Below are 20067 nucleotides of genomic sequence, written 5' to 3'. Positions count from 1 at the left end.
AGACATATGAAAAGAGGCTCAACATCACTCCTCATCAGGGAAATGCAAATCAAAACCATAATGAGATATCACCTCACACCTGTCAGAATGGCTACAATCAAAAACAGAAAAAACAACAAGTGTTGGTGAGGATGTGGAGGAAGAGGAACCCTCATGTACTGTTGGTGGGAACGCAAACTGATGCAGCCACTGTGGAAAACAGTATGGAGGTTCCTCAAAAAATTAAAAATAGAACTACCTCATGATCCAGTAATCACACTACTTGGTATTTACCCAAAGAATATAAAAACACTAATTTGAAAGAACATATGAACCCCCATGTTTATTGCAGCATTATTTACAATAGCCAAATTATGGAAGGAGCCCAAGTATCCAAAGAAGATGTGGGGCATATACAAAGGAATATTATTCAGTCATGAAAACGAATGAAATCTTGCCATTTGCAACAACATAGATTGAGCTAGAGAGCATAATGCTGAGTGAAATACATCAGAGAAGACAAATACCATATGATTTCACTCATATGTGGAACTTAAGAAACAAAACAAACAAACAAAGAAAAAGACACAAACCAAAAGCAAACTCTTTTTTTTTTAACTTTTTTTTTTTTTTTGAGAGAGAGAATGAGAGACAGAGAGCATGAGAGGGAGGAGGGTCAGAGGGAGAAGCAGACTCCCCGCCGAGCAGGGAGCCCAATGCAGGACTCGATCCCGGGACTCCAGGATCATGACCTGAGCCGAAGGCAGTCGCTTAACCAACTGAGCCACCCAGGCGCCCAGCAAACTCTTAACTGTAGAGAACAAAGTGATGGTTGCCAGAGGAGAGATGGGTGGGGGGATGGGTAAAATAGGTGACGGGGATTAAGAGTACACTTACCATGATGAGCACTGAGTAATGTATAGAATTGTTGAATCACCATATTGTGTACCTGAAACTAACATAACACTATGCTAATTATATTGGAATTAAAGTTAAAAACTTAATTTTAAGAAAAAGGCTGCTCATCTTGGGAAGTAGCTATTTGATCTGCATTCGCGAGCGCCATTTTGTAACCTAACCTCTGGCTCCTCTGGCCAACAGCGTGAATCTTAAGTACTTGGTCTTAGCTCTTCCTATATTATTATTTCAGTCAGTATGTTGAAATTAAATATTTTTCAGTCTTTTCCCCTAGACTGAGCTCTTTTAGTGTAGGATGTAGGTGTTCTATGGATATTTGTTGAATTAGAAACTGGACCTTATGAAACTCAAGGCCAGAACCTTCTCATGGTAGCATTAAAGACAGTGATGACAAAAGTAGTATGGGATTAGGATTTGGGTAATAATCTCCATGACAATGGTTCAAGAGGAAATTGGTGCTTTCTTAGTCCCCTGGGACTAAGATGAAGTGCTTTTTAACTCATGATACAGATGAAGTGCTTTTTAACTCATCCTCCGTGGCTACTGCAACCAGGCCCAGTGCTGGCCAGTCTGAAGTGTTCTGCATTAGGATGTTTATGAGCTCTGTCCTTTCCTCAAGGAGCCAGAGGAAGAGATAACCATGGAGGATAGTCCCACTATGGTTAAAATGGACCAGGGTGAAAAGCAGGTTTTACGAAGTCCAAGAAGAAGGTACCTCCCCAAGGCACTTGGTTATGTCACCGGTGATATGAAAGAATTTGCCAGCTGGCTTAAAGGTATTTATGTTTCCATCCCTTGGAGAGATGGGGGAAGTAGCTTTGGGGGAAATGGCTTGCTGGTTCTTCTACTTGTATCTTTCATGACAGTCCCCTGCCTTCTATTGATCTCTCTCCTCTCCAGTTTTTAACTTTTTATCTTTTTTAAAAGATCTTATTTATTTTTTTAAAGATTTATTTATTTATTATTTGAGAGAGAAAGAGAGAGCACAAGCAGGGGGAGGGGCAGAGGTAAAGAAAGAATCTCAAGCAGACTCCCCACTGAGCATGAAGCCTGATGTGGGGCTTGATCCCACAACTCTGAGATCAGGACCTGAGCCAAAATCAAGAGTCAGATGCTTAACCCACTGAGCCACCCAGGTGCCCCAAGATTTTATGTTTAAGTAATCTCAATACCCAACATGGGGCTCAAATTTACAATCCTGAAATGAAGAGTCACATGCTTTACCGACTGAGCCAGCCAGGCGCCCCTAATTTTTTATCTTCCAACCTGCAAGCCTCTTCAAATATTTTTTTATGGAGATAGTGCTTAGGGCCAGGGACCTACTCAAATTAGAGGAAAGCACCTGGCTCCAGCCCATAATTTCAGTACTTAAAAACTGAAGTTTTACTCTAATAATTCATTTCTTTAGCTTAAGAGTCTGTACCTCTGAGCATGGTAAATAAGTGCATTCAGTGCTTTCTGCAGTGGAGATTCTAATAAGGGCAGTGTGGGTTGAGCGTAAAGAAACTGGAGGTTTTCGGGGACCTGGGTACGACTAAAGGGGAAATGGCTCAGAAGGAAAAAGCTTCCAGGAATATCACAAATTAGTTTCACCTTTATCAGAGGGGATTTTGATGATTTTACTCAGGGTGGGCACTGGGCGTGGAAGGGAGCACCTTGACTTGTCACTTCCTTAGCTCTGTCCATCTCATCTCTTCCAGACAAACCACAGGTGCTCCAGTTCGTTGATTGGGTTCTTCGGGGCATATCCCAAGTGGTGTTTGTCAGCAACCCCATCAGTGGAATCCTGATTCTGGTTGGACTCCTGGTCCAGAATCCCTGGTGGGCTCTCAGTGGCTGTGTGGGAACAGTGGTCTCCACCCTGACAGCCCTATTGCTTGCCCAGGACAGGTAGGTGCATCCATCCCAGCCTGCTCTTCCTGCTTCTGAGAACACAGGAGTTAATCAGTGAATTGGGCATCAGTGATAAAGCCCCACCCTTCCCAGAAAAACCCACCTTTATTCTACAGAACTCTATATTTGTCTTGAGCCAGAGGTCAGGGGATTATTTATATCCTTTATTATTTCTCTTGAGTCATTCACTAAATCATTCTTCTTCAATGATTAATCAATTATTTATCATCAGCATTTTGTGTGGGTAAAAATGCATATGAGTTCTTTTTTTTTAGATTTTATTTATTTATTTATTTATTTGAGAGAGAGAGAGAGCACAAGCAGGGGAAGGGGCAGAGGGAGAGGGAGAAGCAGACTCCCCACTGAGTAAGGAGCCCAACGCAGAGCTTAATCCCAGGACCCCGAGATCATGACCTGAGCCGAAGGTAGACACTTAGCCGACTGAGCCACTCAGGCAACACAAGCATATGAGTTCTTGAAAAGTCTTGGTGACTTAAAAATCCCGACTAATCCCATTATATATTGTTTGCATGCTTAGTTTGGTAAATTCATTCTTTATAGACAGTGCAGATGTTAGTTCAGTTTCTAGAGAGATGAATAATCACAAATTCCAAGTTAATTAGTTCTGACTTAAGACGTGTAAGTGTGTCTTCTGAACTATGTGTTGGGTTAAAAATAGCACATACTTTATAAATTGATCTGTTGTTGAGGAAGTGATAAGCGAACTCCCACCATGGGATTAGACAGCTCCTGACTTTCTAGTTTTGTCAGGGAGGCTGCTGGTCTTCTAGGTGTCCAGGATCAATGAAAGCACCAGTGGAGGGTCATTACACAACTAAGCTCTTGTAATATTTACTGTAAGTTACCTAAGGAGCTTCTCAGAGAGAGAATCCGAAAATGTTCCACTTTCCCTTCAGGTCCAAGGGGCCTGATTTGTTCTCCATAGGTCAGGTTAAATCCTATTCCAATGCACATCAGGAAACAGTGCATCCAGTTTGAAGGTGTGGTCCAGGATTGTACCATATCAAATATTCCTTCATTGTTTTGTTCCAGCAAAAATTGACCCATTTTCCTTATCAGGTATTATTTAGAAGGCAAGCCATATTTATATGTGTTGATTTTCAATTCTCTCTTACTTTCCTCAGTCCTAAAGGACCACATTAAAATAGCAATCCTGTTTTAAGTGAATACACAGTGTCTGTTGTTTTAACTCTGGTGTTCCACAACTTGCTGACATTGCCATTAAAGCAATGGCGGCCAAGCATTCAATCTGCAAGTCCCTTGTTGAGAAGGCGAGTCTTTGCCTAGCTGTCCACTGTCCTCATGTATATTCCCAAATTCTAGAAGAGAGTATCACTTCCAGAGTTAAACCAGCAAAAATCCCATCAATTCCTACATGTCCCAAAAGATTAGTTAAGGAAGACAATAGGTCAACCTTCAGAAGGTTGAGAGGCAAAAAGGAACCCAAGAATGAATTTGGTGCTAAATATGCACATAAATGGAATACTCTGCCCAGTTAATTATTTTTCTTTGCAATAATTTGGAAATGTATATTTGGAGACCACAAAATGGAAGCACAGGAAGATGAAAATGTATGCTTCGTTGGAAGATTAATGTTTTTAAGGTCACAAACACTACGAAAGTGAATTTACAGTTGGACCATCTTACACCTCTCACCAAGAATGTCAGACTTAGAGAACAGTTTCATGGAACAACTCTGTTCAGATCAAAGGCCCTTAATGACACAGGAGAAATAACTTTCTGAAGGAAAGGCTAAAGGAAGCAGGACAAGCTGCCTCTCTCATTTCCTTTTCTGCACCTGGATGCTGGAATCTTGTCTTGCTAGGACACCTCTGAAGGGGGTTGTTCTATATGCACATTTCTATTTTATCCCTATCTATGTATATTTCATTTTTGCCCATGATTTTAATAGTGTTTGGCTTTTACAGACTTTGGAATAAATTTCTAAATATAATCTCATTTCCTAATGGGAATATGATCTGAAAGTTGCAAGAATCATTTATGTGCAAGTCCAGCCAGTGTCCACCCAGGACGTGCCCACACTGTGCCTCTCACCCGCAGGTCCGCAATCGCCGCAGGACTCCAGGGCTACAATGCCACGCTGCTGGGAATCCTCATGGCTGTCTTTTCAGACAAGGGCAACTATTTCTGGTGGCTGTTATTCCCTGTGTCTGCTATGTCCATGACTTGGTAAGTTGTACCTGGTTGTCCAAAATACCTTTAAAAAAAAATATGTGGGGGGAGGAGGGAATGGAGAGTTACTGTTTAATGGGTACAGAGTTTCAGTTTTGCAAGATGAAGAAAGTTCTAGGAATGGACAGCAGTGATGGTTAGACGACAATGTGAATGAACTGAATGCAAGTGAAACCGCAGACTTTAATATGGTTAACATGGTCAATTTTATGGTACATATGTCTAACAATTTTTAGCAAAATAATTTTTTAAAATTAAATTCGGTTTATGTCTATTGGAAACAGGAAGCATCAAACACACTGATGCGTGTGACCTTCCATACACACCTCATCCCCCCGCCACCATCCCCTGAGATTCTGATGTAATTGGTCTGGGGTGTTGCCTGGGCTCACAGGGGTTTCTAAAGTACAACCAAATTTGAGAACCATGCCCTCCATCAGCGGTCCTCCACCGTGCACACTACCGAATCACCAGCAGGGCTTGTGAAAACACAGCCTGCAGCCCCCCTCCCCAGGGCTTCTGATTCAGTCCATCCAGGATGAAGCCTAAGAATCTGCATTTCTAACCAGTTCCCAGGTGAGGTGGCTGATCCAGGAACTACACTTTGAGAACCACTGTATGTGCCTATATGAACTCTCCTTATCCACCTGCCCCTGCTGCCTTCAAAGAATTTCGTTACTGAATTCAAAAAATCCTTCAAAAAAAAGGATTTTTTTTTAACTCTAAATCCTTCAAATTAGTTTCTTAAGTCCTTTTTTGTTTGTTTTTTGGAAGCATACATTTCCTTCTTACTATGGCACATTTAGGATATAAAACACGAATACCCACACGAATGAGTAGTGTAGCCCACTCTGGACAAAGTCTGCAGCGCCCCCCACCGCCCCCCCGGCCTGCATCCACAGGCGTGTGCGAGAGAGTCTGCGGGCAGAGCCAATCTGAGCGGGAAGTAATTTCCGAAAAACAGGCTCAAGGACAGGAAGTGGGTCATCAGCAGGGACTCCCCACACCCCCTCCCATAATCTGGAGTTCTGACCTTAGTGATGGGCTAACAAGTGAGAGCCCAAAAGGGGCCCAGAGACAATCTAATCTAATCTAATCCAGTCCCCCAGACTACAGACCAGGAAATGGAGGAGTAGTTCCTTGCCAAAGGTCACATAGTTCACCAACTATTCCTGACTTAAAGCTGTTCCTCCCCTTCCTGCTCCCCCTCCCACCCCGAGTTTAAGATCTTTTTCCTCCAGCCCACACCACCTTACATCCTCCCTTGGATAATTGTTTCTCTTTTTCAAAAATAGATATACTAAAGACTCATGAAGATGATACAGAAATTCAAGATGGCGGTTGCGTCTGGTCAGGAGGGAGGGGCTCATGATCATGTACCATGATCAAGTAGGTTACACAGGGGGCTCTAACTGTGTATTTTACTTCATGTCTAAAATACTTCAAAAATATTTCTAAAACCTAGATTTCATAAGTCTCTGTGAGCAACCCCAGAGTATAATTTTTCAAAAGCCAAATAAGCGAAGAGTTGATTTTTGACTTCATGTAAGAATTATTCTCTGACAGGATTTATTCCACGCGTGTTTGTTTTTTTGTTTCAGTTTGGGTTTTTTTGGTTTTCTTTCTTTTTCCCCCTGTGAAAAGTTTCCTGAAACAACAGTACGTTAGCATTTTGCCCATGAAACAAAGCCTCTCCCCAGTCTAGAGATTCAGTTTGTCAAACGACTTGTCACATGCATGTTCTTCCATTCTGTTTTGTGGTTGTTGTTGTTTTTAGTCCAATTTTCTCAAGTGCGTTGAACTCCTTGTTCTGCAAATGGGACCTCCCCGTCTTCACGCTGCCCTTCAACATGGCATTATCAATGTACTTATCGGCCACAGGACATTACAATCCATTCTTCCCAGGCAAATTGTTCAAACCCGTGACCGCGGTTCCCAATATCACCTGGTCTGACCTCAGTGCCCTGCAGGTAAGATACGCTGTCTTCTTGCATTCCTTCCTGACTCTGGAAGACACTCAGTGTCCTCCTGTTTAATTGTTCTTGGGCATCAGAGCCTGATGGAGACTCGGCTTGCTGTCTTCATCTTGCCCCCTAAACCATTTGTTCTACTCCAAAGCTTTGGGCTCTAAGGGTTTGTTTATTATTATCAATGAAATATAGTTAACATACAGTGTTATATTAGTTTCAGGTGTACAACATAATGATTCAACAATTCTATACATTACTCAGTGCTCATCAAGATATCTGTACTCTTAATCCCTTTCACCGACTTCACCCATCCCCCCACTCACCTCCCTCAGGTAACCACCAGTTTGTTCTCTGTAGTTAAGGGTCTGGTTTTTTATCTCTTTTTTTTTCTCTTTGCTTTAAAGAGTTTTTTAAATGACTGCTCAAAGCTAAGTTTCCCCCTCTTTTTCTAAAATCCAGTCCAGAGTATAGCTCCACTGGAAATCAAAGACTCTGTTTCAAATTTGCCCCTTCTTTGGGTGGATGGGATGGGGGCCAGTCCTTGAGGAAGTGCCTTGAGCCTGGAGTTAAGCCCTCCATGACCTGCCTCCTCTGATCAAAAGAGCTGGCAGCTTACTGTTAGGTCTCATTAAAGAACCTCTCTATTCTGCTTTTTCTTTGGGTAGATCTCAAAGAATATGTACAATAATTCATGGTTCTCAAGCTTTGGTTGCCATCAGAATCATTGTTTTTAAATACCAACACAAGCTCCACCTCAGACTCCCCAAATCATTATCTCTGGGGAGGGGGCCTAGGAACCTGTATTAACAAGCTGCCCAAATAATGATGATGTGGACCAGGGTTTAAGAACCACGATCATAGGATGTATTGCATGTATCTCTTTACAGGTGTGCACAGAGAGAATTGCCATTTTTAAAACACCTGGTTCACTCCTGTTGGTGTTTATTTAATAACTCTGTTGAAGGTTTCTTGACGAAAAGGACGCTTAAAATCAGAGGAAAACAAACAAAAAGCACCTTTTTGATGTGCAAAAGCCTGGCTTTCCCACTCTCAGGTCACATAACCCCTTTTGCTGTCCTCTTTGCTGAGCCATCAAAATGCGTGAGGAGCTCAGGCAGGCTTTTCTTTACATTCTTGCCCAGAAAATAAATGGGAGCTTTTGGAAATAACTTAGAAAATCAAATGCTTATTCGAACCTACCCACAAAAAATAATATTTTAATTAGTGTTAATTGATCTATCTAAAACTGCCCTGTCCAATATAGTAGCTATTCGGCCCCACGTGGCTATTTTAACTTAAATGTGAAATTCATTACAATGAAATAGAATTAAAAATTCAGTTTCTTAGCCTTACTAGCCACACTTCAGGCACTCAGTGGCCACGTACAGAATATTCGCCACCATGGAAGTTCTGTTGGACGGTACTCATCTGCGGAAGTGAGGGTCTTCTCCTCACTCTGAGCTACCACCCCAACATCAGCACCCTTCTTTCCCATCTCGCCCGACTCCCCGCTTCCCTGGCTCCCTGAGGGGTGGTTCTGCCATCAGTTCTGAGGGGAAGCCTATGTAGTCTTTGCCTGTGTCAAGTTCCCTGGTCCAGACAAACAGTAAACGATCTTGTGTAGACATGAAGATCCACTGTGAGCTGGAAAATTCAGGGTCCATCTTAGGATAGAATCAAACTCACAGTCTGCTCCTGTGCTCTGCACAAGGACCGGAGCAGGGTTTGCAAGCCAGTGTTAGATCCCACCGAATGAATGAGGGGAGGAGGCAGGTCCTCGTGCCACAGCAGGGTCCCCTGTAGCAGAGTCTGCCTCCCCAAGGTCACTCAAAAGATGTACATGTGATGTGGGGCAAGTAAATGGACTTGGTCACAAAGGAGCCTAATGTGGCTAATTATGCCTCTCCTGGCCCGACCAGAAGGACCATTATAAAGAATTGTTATCTGTTAGCTTCAATCAAACCCTGTACTTTCCCGAAAACTGCCATTCTGTTGAGCATATAGCTGACATCAGGCCTCAGTCAGAACAGAGAACTGTGACATTCACATGTGGGTTTGTGTTTTGAGGACTAACTGGCAGTTGTTGGTAAGTGGAAGAAGCCAATGATATTCTGGCTTAAATTAATACATGTTCTGTGATTCCTCAGCTCAATTCACAGCGCTCACCATAGCACGTACCCTCCCCCATGTGAATTGTGTAAGACTGATGAATCACAGACCTGTACCTCTGAAACAAATAATACATTATATGTTAAAAAAAAAAAAAAAAGAAGAAGAAGAAGATGATAGCAGGAAGGGAAAAATGAGGGGGTGAAATCAGAGGGGGAGATGAACCATGAGAGACTATGGACTCTGAGAAACAAACTGAGGGTTCTAGAGGGGAGGGGGGTGGGGGGATGGGTTAGCCCAGTGATGGGTATTAAAGAGGGCACGTTAAAAATGGAGCTCCATTAAAAATGGAGCACTGGGTGTTATACGCAAACAATGAATCATGGAACACTACATCCAAAACTAATGATGTAAATGTATGGTGATTAACATAACATAATAAAATAAAATTTAAAAAAATTAATACATGTTCTAGGTAAGTATAAATAGGGTCCTGATTCCTGAACTTGCCGATAATTGTTTCTGAATTGTGGATAAGATAACCCAGCTCTGGGTCTCTGGCCTTAACAACCCAATTGCACGAAAGTAATAACACTTCTCTTGACCTTGGTGTGCACTAACGTGTTAGCCTGACAACCGATGGACAGTTAAGAGCAGCGGAAATGTCAGCCGTGGTCCCTGCCGTCCTCACTGGGAGACTCGGCAGGTCATCGCCACGGGGGGGGGGGGGGTGGCAGTGAGACCACCCGGGAGCCTATCAGCCACCAGCTCCAAGTGGCCGTGCGCACAGTGGAGCCCCCGAGCAAAGGGGAATCCTGAGAAGGCAGGCTCAGCATTCGCCAGGGGCGGGTGGGTCTATCTCTCGGGATAAAGCAGAAGAACGAGATTTCTCTGTCAAGAGAAAGAAACTTTTAAAAATGAGTAACACTGACCTGGGAAGACGAGAGACGCTAACTCTAACATGACACTGTATGCGCTTGTGGGGGTCCCGCGGCTTTCTGCTCAGTTGTGTTAATGAGCTCATTTTCTAAATCGCTTTGCAGTTATTGAAATCGCTGCCCGTGGGTGTGGGCCAGATCTACGGCTGTGATAACCCGTGGACAGGGGGCATTTTCCTGGTCGCCCTTCTGCTCTCCTCCCCACTCATGTCCCTGCATGCTGCCATCGGGTCGCTGCTGGGGATAGCAGCAGGTGAGCAAACATCGAGCAGCTCCTGCCCCGCATGCCTCCCCTCAGGCATCTTCCAAACGCCAGGCTTTCTTGAGGGCTCTGCTTCCCAGGGACCAATGGGACTAGCTTCCCCCACCCCTGGCCTCCTTCCAGAGCGTCCTGCCTTTGGTGCCCAGCCCTGACTTCACCTGTCTCACCTAATAGGACTCAGTGTCTCGGCACCATTTGAGAACATCTACCTTGGACTCTGGGGTTTCAACAGCTCTCTGGCCTGCATTGCAATTGGAGGAATGTTCATGGCTCTCACCTGGCAAACGCACATCCTGGCTCTTGCCTGTGGTGAGTATTCCGTGCACTGGCGGGAGGGTTGCTCATAACTATAGGATCAGTCCACACAGTACAAAGGGACTGTGTGAGACGCTGGGGCTGCGGTTCCAGTGTGGGCCCCCGGCTGTCTGCATGTGTGAGCAGGACAAGTGGCGTCCCCTCCCCGGGAGGGTTAAGCTCTGCTGTGCCCTCCTCATTGGCTGTCATGAGGACAGGAGAGCCTGTTGAGTCGGGTTAACCATTTTGCCATCTGTATATGGGGGAGGGGAAGGGGGGAGGTAGAAACTTGACTCATCCTATTTCTTCATACTCATCGTTTGACCCAAGAAACTAAGATGAAATGACTCGAGCTAGATACAGAGCCATTCCTCCTGCTGAATCAGGTAGGACTACATGTGGCCCTTTGAGAATCACAAGAATCTAGCTGTCCTCACACTTCAGGGGACATCAGAATCACCTGGAAGGCTTGTTAAAACACAGATGGCTGCCCCCCGCCCCAGTACCCCGTGTCTGATTCCTCGTTCGAGGTAGGGAGGAGTTGGCATTTAAAGAGGGCCAGACGGTGCTGCTGCTGGTGCTCTGGGGGCCACGTCTTGCACTGTGTTCACCGCTTCTGACCCCGGTATTCTAGCCAGCCTCGGCCTGTCAGAGCTAGGAGAGGTTCTGCAGATCTCCGCCCCAGCCCCGTCATTTTACTATTGGGGTTCTGAGGCCAGAGAGGTAAAGTGATGTGCTGAAGGGCATCCAGTCAGTTAGGGTAAATGCAAGCCCAGAATCCACATTTGCTAACAACCTCTGGAATTACAACCACTCACTACCCCAGCTTCCCTGTGGCAGCATTCAGGCCTTGAGGTAAAAACAGAGCTCAAGTGATTTAGATTTGAAAAGCTAATGGATTTCTCAGGCCCTTGTAAAGGGGAGGCTTATTCACCCAGAGCCTCTGGCATCCCTAATCCAATTCAAAGTAAAAGTATTTAAGATAATCTGTTAAGAGTGCAGGGAATGACCCTCCCTGGGGGATATGCAGGGCGGAGGATGGTGGAAGGTGCAGAAATCATTCCTAACCAATAGAAATATTTGCCTAGAGTCAGTTTATCACCAGGTGAATCAATCCAAGTTATCTAAGCTGCTACTAAAATGTCAGATCACAAATATACATGCACAATGGAATACTACTTAACCATAAAAAAGAATGAAATCTTGCAACTTGCACCAACACGGGTGGAACTTGAGGGTATTATGTTAAGTGAAATAAGTCAAACAGAGAAAGATAAATACCATATGATTTCACTTACAGGTGGAATCTAAAAAAACAAACACAACAAAGCAAAACCCAGACTCAGTAAGTACAGAGAACAGATTGGTGGTCGCCAGAGGTGGGGGGCAGGGGGGGAGGGTTGTGAATGGGTAAAGGGAAGTATACATTTCCAGTCATAAAATAAATAAGCCATGGGGTGTCATATACCACATGAGGAATAGAGTCAATAATATTGTATTAATTTTGTGTGTGTGGCAGATGGTGACGAGACTTCACCAAGCTGAGCATTTCACAATGTATACAAAGGTAGAATCACTATGCTGTACACCTGAAACTAATATAATATTGTATGTCAATTACACCTCAATTTAAATAAAAAAAATAAAAGAGTCAACCACATGTCAGGCAGGATTCAGAATGGATTCCTGCACTGGGCAGGAGGTGGGACTGAGGATTCCTAAGGCCTCATTCAATTTCGATCTTCCGAAGCTGTAGCAAGGTTAACACATCTCAGGTTGCTGTGGTGGTACCATGTCCATGTCATTTTGCCCACTTCTTTGTAGTACACAGCTGTTCCACCAACTAAGCCCATCAAAGCTCTTTGCTCATTTTCCCACATCTGTTCACAAGCTTAGGGCAAGGGAGAAGACGGATTACGTGCCACCTGAGCTAGGCCAGGTTAGAAGCTTTATTGTGAGATTGTTTGAGGTTTCAAATCTTTATTCGAGGTGCATACCTTTATGTGTCTGGGTTGGCAGGAACAACAAATACATACTAAATGCTCATGAAACAGCCCAGACAGTATTAGGAAGAGCTAGGGGCTCAGCAGCGTAGATCCCAGAAGTTGCTCTGCACGGAGAGTGTTATGGTCCAGGGCAGAAGCCAGATGGGTGAGAGAAGCCCACGGAGACCATATGAATATTGGGAGGGGAACAAGGACATGTCTACAGTACCAGAGTCTCTGGGGGAGCACCACAGTTCAGAATCATCAAGAAGCACCTCTTAGAGAAGGTGGCTTCTCTGTACGTCATAAAAATCGAGAGGAGGAAGTCTGGTTGGTGGAGGGGGAGGTCCGGGCCAGCATGGGGACGGCCTGAGCACATCCTTCAAGATCAAGCAGACACTGTTTTGGACACAAGAGTTGCTGATGAGATCTTGACAGAGTGTGGGAAGGGATGAAGCCAAAGATGTTTGCAGATGGGTTTCCTCAAAGCAGGAATATCTTCATTATTTTCTTCACTATAGGTGTAGTACAGGCTTATTGTACAAGACAAAACAAACAAAAACTCAGTAAATACAGAAGAGTATAAAGCAGAAAGTAAAAACATTCCACCCTACTCCCTCGATACAACTTTTTTGCCTCCCTCTTACAAGGACTCTGTGGTTACACTGGGTCCACTTAGATAATTCAGCTAGTCTCCCCATGTCAAGATCGTTAACTTAATCACAGCTGCTAAGCCCCTTCTGCCCTGTAAACTAACATATTCACAGGTTCTAGGGATTTGAACGGGAACATCTTTGGGGGCCATTATTCCGCCTATCGCGCCTACCTTCCCTTGGACAGGTCAGATTTTCTCCACTGGTGTAGCATACGGTTAGGGCAGTATACAGAATTAGCGGAGAGCCCAGACCCTGGGGCCAAAATCCTAGCTCTGCCCATTTGAATTTCAGCAGATGCCACATTCACCCCCACAGAGGCCATACGGATTTCCCCTGCCACGGACAATGTGCGAGAGTGGCTGTTTGATCCACACTGGGTCCTGCCCCTCTCCGTCTTTGGACAGAAAGTGTGGAGGCAGACCTCCAGCCCCTCTTGTAAAGCAAGTCTCACATGGAAAATGTCACAGCAAGTTCCAGCTTGCCCACATCACCCTGACCCTGCCAAACGAGAGACCAACTCTGCCAGCCAGGGCAAATAAATAACAGACATTTATTACAGAGTTGCTCTTTCCCTGGTTCCGATGGTGTTATCAGAAGAGCGGGGAAGCTCTGATAGAGCCTGGCAGGGCCGCCTGCCCTGCCTGGAAACCGGAAACTGCCCACCAGGGAATTCCTCAATTTTGTTATTTTGTCAGCGCAAACTGGAGACACATTTTGTCTCTTTTTGGTTTTTTGGGTTTTTTTTTTATTATTTAGAGATGGGGAGGGGCGGAGGGAGAGAGAGAATCTTAAGCAGACTCCACGCCCAGTGCAAGCCCAAGGCAGGGCTCGATCTCAGGACCCTGAGATCATGGACCTGAGCTGAAATCAAAAGAAGGGGGTTAACTGACTGAGCCCCCCAGGCGCCCCGACATTTTGTCCCCTTTCAATGCTTGGGTTGCCCTAGTAGGACTGGCCCACGGCGGTCTGCTGGGATGGACACTGCTCAGCACTCAGGGCCTTTCTGTCCCTCGGCTGCCCAGAGCACTGTCAGAGTCATCGCCTACACCCTGTGGTGTGCAGACTTCTCCTCTAATGGGAGGCTCTCCCGGTCCCACGCAGCAAGCCTTAATTGATGGCAGCTACTGTTAGACAGTCTGATGCTCTTACTGTGGAAAGAAAAGCAACTTGTCATCGGAGACCACTTGGAAGGAGCCTAGCAGGAAGAGACCGGGGCGGTAACTGTGCCTTCCAGGTGCGACCCGTGTGAAAAGGAGAAGAATGGCAGTAAGGACTCAGGGGCTCAGGGGAGGTCTCGGAGAAGAGCCGGTACCCAAGAGAGCAGGGCAGAGTGTTCTGGTGCTTACCCGAAGGCAGTGAGTATTTGTTGAATGAGTGAGGGAAGGAAGGAAGGAAGGAAGGAAGGAAGGAAGGAAGGAAGGAAGGAGGGAAGGAAGGAAGGAGGGAAGGAAGAATGAAAGGGGGAAAAAAAAGAATGAAATTATCAAAACCAAACAAAGAAGCTCTTCCAAACCAAGCCACTGCCCGCTTCTGCTCAGAGCAGCATCGTGGTCCCCCCCCACACACCCCTGGGGACATGGATGGGTTGACAGTGGCTGTTTGTGGAAATACAAGACTGCATTTGAGATTCATCTCCTCCATGTAAAGCGCATCGTCAAGTTGCCCTTTTACAGACGATAATACTGGATTCCCAAGTTCAGTGATTTTTTTGTACAATAAAATGGCAGAGCCGGGGTTTGAAGCCCAGGCTGTTTCCAAGACAAGCCTTTCCCCCTAGCATGAGACAATTCAGATGTGAAAAAATGGGGTATACTGTTGAACAAAAATACCAGGATAAAAAGACCAAAGATTGATGAAAGGATGGTAAAGTAAATAGGATCAGAGTCCCTCCCCCCACTTCCCACCCTGCCCCCCTGGGGGCTCATGTCACTTCTCCCTGCCCTGGAGGTCTAGGTGGTGGGCATGTCTAACAGAGCCAGCCATGGCCCAGGGGGCTGGGTGGCCAATGCACGGTCATTCTGCAGCATGCCTTTGTGAAACCTGAGCTTCCCTGAACTTCCCCGAGCCCCCTCTTCAACTGATGATTAGCTACTTGAGATCTTTGTGTGTGTTGTTTTACGTTGAGGGTCACACATAGACTCAAATTACCTACTTTAAGATCCGTACTCACTCAGAGTAAATAAAAACACAGCATATGAATTCATTGGCCTATATGCCAATCTTAATGGTATTTGGAACAATGTTTTTATGGGAAGAAATCCCAAGTTTGTGGTCAGTTTCTGCTTTTTATTTTTTTATACCATGATTTTTTTGTAACTGTGAATTCTAACCATTAATATGAGACTCCTAGGTGCATATATTGTGATTTCACAGAAACCATGCTATCTCAAGAAACATTCATACGTTTCATTTTAAGATTTTACTTATTTTAGAGAGAGATAGAGAGCAAGTGGGGGAGGGGCAAAGGGAGAGGGAGAGAGAGAATCTCAAGCAGACTCCACACTGAGTGTGGAGCCCAAAGTGGGGCTCGACTGCACAACCCTGCGATCATGACCTGAGCTGAAATCAAGTGTCAGACGCTTAACAGGCGCCCCCATCATTTTAATTCAACTATGCTCAGATAAAATAACAGGGAAGTTAATTTGCCATAGAAGGCCTTTTCCTTAGGGATCAGCAATAATAGCAACAGAATAGTAACCACTGAAAACTCCCTTTACTGAGTACCTCTTACTGTGTGCTGAACCCAAGTATTATCTCCTTTCATGATGACACCAACCCTGTGAGAAATTCCTATCACCTCTATTGAGCAGGTGAGGAAGTGGAGGCTTAGAATGGGGGCCACCAAGCTCCTAAGTGGTGGAGTCTGGATTTGAACCCAGAGCTGCCGACTGTAAGCTCCTACTTGTAACCAGGGTGCCGAGCTAGCTGGTGAAACATGGATTTCCAGGAGATTTACACCAGAAAGCAGTCTTCCCTGTAATGAAAAGTGCACCTACTAAGTCTTGTTGTTCCCTTCTTTTTGTAGCTCTGTTCACGGCCTACCTTGGAGTCAGCCTGTCCCACGTGATGGCTGTGGTGAGTTGGCTTTAATCTCGCTTTATCATCAGCATGGTTGATCCATTTTCAGTGACGTGGAAACCCTCCTGGGGTCCCCCTGGTGGTGTTCCAGCAGGAGCCAGGGCTGTGGTCACCACGATCTTCCCTTCTCCTGGACCTGCCTGTTCACACACCTGCTAACATCATAGTAAATTTTAGTCCAAACTACAATCACTGGGCTTGCTAAAAAAATACCAGATTAAAAAAAACAAAAAAATAAAAATACCAGATTGCATAATTTAAAGAAGTGAAAGGCTGTATAACATATTTATCAAGTTCCTACTCTAACTCTGAGGATCAGGGAACTGACTTTAGAATATCTTCTACTTGAACAGAAAGCCAAAACCAGGTAGTGGTTGAGAAATCAAGAAAGGGAGGAAAAGGATAATTGCCTACAGACCCAAATGGTTTGGGTTTTGTTTTTAATTGAGCCATTCGTTGTTCATACCCCTTGTCTTTTTTTAAACTCCTCGTCAGTCGTAAGACGTACTCAGACCCATGTCCTAGCTGAATTATTTAATAGGCAAAATCGTTGCCTGTTTAGTGCCTCCTTCCTTTTCAGCACTGTCTTGCCCTTGACCTTCTTCAGAACTGCACGAGTTGCCAAGAACAGCCCAGAGGAAGGACCTCCCCTCCAAGAGCTTAGAGTCTATTTGGGAACTGGAACGAAAGGAAGGGAAGTCCAAGACTGGTCTGGGTGGGAGTCAGGAGGAGAGAGCTCACCACAGACCAAACCAATCAAGGAGGGCCCTGTGGGTGTGGTGAGGGGTCAGGAGCCGCTGGTAGCTTGCAGAGTGACACCTCTGGCTGCCTGGGCTCCTCTCCGCACATGTGGTGTAGGAAGCCTGGCTGGATGAGAGGAGGGAAAGATGCGCAAGGTGGATGTGCCACTGACCACCGGAGGAATGGACGGCGACGTTTCGCCTGCTAAATGCAGTCCGACTGGGCCCTTGGACTCGGTCCCGGTGGGCAGAAGCCGAGTCCAGATCGGCAGCCCAGGGACGCATCCCCCTGGGCTGAATGAGAATAGGATGAAGGGTGGTGCTCTGTGACGGGGTCTCAAAGGAGCATGTGGTTTGTGTCTTCCTCTTCAGGCGGGATTGCCGGCTTGCACCTGGCCCTTCTGTTTGGCCACATTACTTTTCCTCTTGGTGACCACGAAAAATGCCAACATCTACAGGATGCCCCTCAGCAAAGTCACTTATCCTGAAGAAAACCGCATCTTCTACCTCCAAGCCAAGAAAAAAAGGATGGTTGAAAGCCCTTTGTGAGGGCAAGCCCCACCCACAGCCCAGGTCCCAAGGGGGGACTGACCGACTGCCCCAGGTGACTCCCAGGGTCTCGGCAAACTGCTGTTTTTCATTAGCAACAACATTCACACTGCCCCATTGGCAATCTGCTCTTAGGCTCATTTCTGTGGCTTCCTCTTAGACTCCAGGAACACCCCCAAACATGTGAGAGACGCATCCAGATGGTCTGCCCTGGTGGGGCGCTGGTGCTAGACATGTAATCTATTCATAAAGTCAAACGCTCCAACAGGAAGAAGACGTGAGACCAGAGCTTGTTATTTATTGATATTCTTGGTGTTTGGTTGGCTACATGATGTTAACAGTATTAAAAATTAAGCTCTACAAACCAACGAAGGCTTCAGTGAATGGACTTCATGGTCCCAAAATCAAAGTCAACCCAGCATTCTCCGATAAGCAGTTTGACTTGTTTAAAATCAATACAAGTTATGCGGGACAGCTGTGGTGCCCACAGCTCGTTCTCCAGCTCCTGGGCAGAAGGGCCTGGATGCTGCCCTGTGTGTGTGCGGCGTTCTCCTACAAGGAGATGGTTGATTCTTTCCCGCTGACACAGCTCTAGGAGGGAGAAAGGGGTTTTATCAGTCAAAATTATTTTGTAGTGTTATTTTTCTTAGGACATCGCAAAGGATGTTTTAAGTAAAGTTTATGATCTTTTTCTTATGAGAATGGATTTGTTTTTTCAATGAGGTAAATTAAGAGAAGTTCCTGGCCTCACCAGTTCCTAGATATTAACGAAGTTACATTTTTATAAAATACTTGGCATAGCCATTTTTACTTTAATCCCCAAGTTGATTTCGTAAATGCCAGGAATGCATAGAACCAAGTCATCAACATCCAAGGCCCTTTAAAACCACATTTGCAATTCATCTGAGGATGTCTTATATCTTATAAAGACTGAAAGTGAAGGTCAGATTGTTTCTGGGTGCTTGGAAGTTGTTGAGTTTCTTACTTTAAAAAAAAAAAATCATCATTTTCTGCAGGCTCACAATATCCTCACTCAGAAACCTGACAAGACATACCGGTAAAGGGCTCTCCTGTTTTGTTTTGGTTTGGTTTTTTGTTTGTTTTAATCTTAAAGTTATCAGTCCTATAAACATTCTATATACCCAAACATGCTGAGGATGCCGTGGAAAGTTCCGCTCACTACCTTCTACTTGAGTCTATATCAGTTCAGTATTTTGGAGGATTCAAAAAGAGAAATCGTGAAAGCCTAAAGGCTTTTTTTCCCCTTTGGGTTTCCAGCGCTCAGGGCAAAACACAAAGTGTGCTGCACAAATAAACAGAAGCGGGGAAGGAAACCTACAAATACCTGGGGAGAAGTCCACTTCTTCCTTTTCTCAGGAACACAAACATTGTTCCAATTTAACAACCCTGTAACCAAAGCCTTTTGAAGCCCTGAATTTGCAACTGTCATAGAGTCATGTGCATTCCTGTGGAAAAACTAGATTTTCATTGTTCGGACAGAGATCTCCCTTGTTAGGGAATTTGTGAGATAAGATTTGGGGGGGGGGTCGGGGGAAGGACACAAAAAAGCAAGCAGAACCAAAGATAACCAGGAGGGAAGAACCTGGGCCGTGGTTGAGCGAACCAGAGCTTCTAACGTGTCTTCAGGCCCATCTTCACGAGGAGCTCTAGAGTGTTCTCTGTGCCTTCACCTGGTGGGCTCACAGAGACGTGTAGATAGGAACATTCTAAAGCCTTGTACATTGTCTAATTTAAATGGTATTAATTTTCTCAAGCTATTTTTGTTACTAAGTATTATCCTGAAATGAAGTGAGTAATTTGTTAGTTTTCTTAGGGATCACTTGTATTCTTTCCTATTGTCCGTATAACCAATTTCCAATTAAGAATATGAATAAAATTATACTCACAACTCAGTTTTGTGTAAATTTTGTTTAAAAGTCACATAGGCCTTTTATTGCTATCGTGGATATTAACAATCACATGCATACGTGTGTATTGCTTAGAATTGCTTGTATTTTGATGTACTGGTATCCTTATTCCTTTCTTATACTGGTAACACCAGATGTGTAGTTGAGCAAACCCTGTTCAACTCAGAGGTATGCACCCATCCCCGTGGGTCTCCTCTCAAGTCCGTATCATTCTCCTCGCTCAGGGATGAGAATGGGTTACTTAGGGCAGTCACTGATGTTCAGGGCACACTCTTAACACTTTGAGATGAATATCCAGGCAGCTTCTATGCATGCCATAGAGGCCCCGGGCACCCCCCACCCCAGGACTAAGGCTGGGCACACCTAAGCGGTCAGCGTCCTGGGAGGAATGTTACCCCTGAGGGTGAAGCCACGCCACACTCCTCTCTCCCACCTCCCTACATCCACAGCTAGCATGTTTGAAAGAAAACATGGCAAGAATGGAAACTCACCCCAAGGTTCAAAAGCAACCCAAACAAGAAATAAGAGAAGGCTTCAGTAGATTAGCCCCATTG

At 45.0% G+C, this 20067-nt stretch overlaps 1 protein-coding gene across 15 annotated transcripts in view; it reads left to right on the top strand.

Annotated features, from left to right (window-relative positions):
• The window catches only part of SLC14A1 (solute carrier family 14 member 1 (Kidd blood group)), a 118369-nt gene extending 98871 nt beyond the window's left edge, over positions 1-19498 (top strand). For 13 of the 15 annotated variants that reach the window (XM_081801305.1, XM_081801308.1, XM_081801307.1 and 10 more), the window contains 8 exons: positions 1517-1673; positions 2598-2787; positions 4873-5001; positions 6782-6974; positions 10127-10274; positions 10458-10592; positions 16244-16293; positions 17409-19498. In XM_081801305.1, the coding sequence (XP_081657431.1) occupies positions 1517-1673; positions 2598-2787; positions 4873-5001; positions 6782-6974; positions 10127-10274; positions 10458-10592; positions 16244-16293; positions 17409-17585 (1179 nt within the window). In that variant the 3' untranslated portion in view covers positions 17586-19498. The remainder of the gene's footprint in view (positions 1-1516; positions 1674-2597; positions 2788-4872; positions 5002-6781; positions 6975-10126; positions 10275-10457; positions 10593-16243; positions 16294-17408) is intronic. The other 2 variants (XR_014139619.1, XM_081801302.1) reach the window with 2 other exon arrangements.
• The last annotated feature ends 569 nt before the right edge of the window (positions 19499-20067 follow it).

This window comes from Leptonychotes weddellii, chromosome 13 (assembly GCF_054177405.1).
Source record: "Leptonychotes weddellii isolate Sample4059 chromosome 13, ASM5417740v2, whole genome shotgun sequence".
In the NCBI taxonomy this organism is placed as follows: Eukaryota; Metazoa; Chordata; class Mammalia; order Carnivora; family Phocidae; genus Leptonychotes; species Leptonychotes weddellii.
Note: the sequence above shows the minus strand (reverse complement) of the source record. Positions and strands in the feature narration are given on the sequence as shown.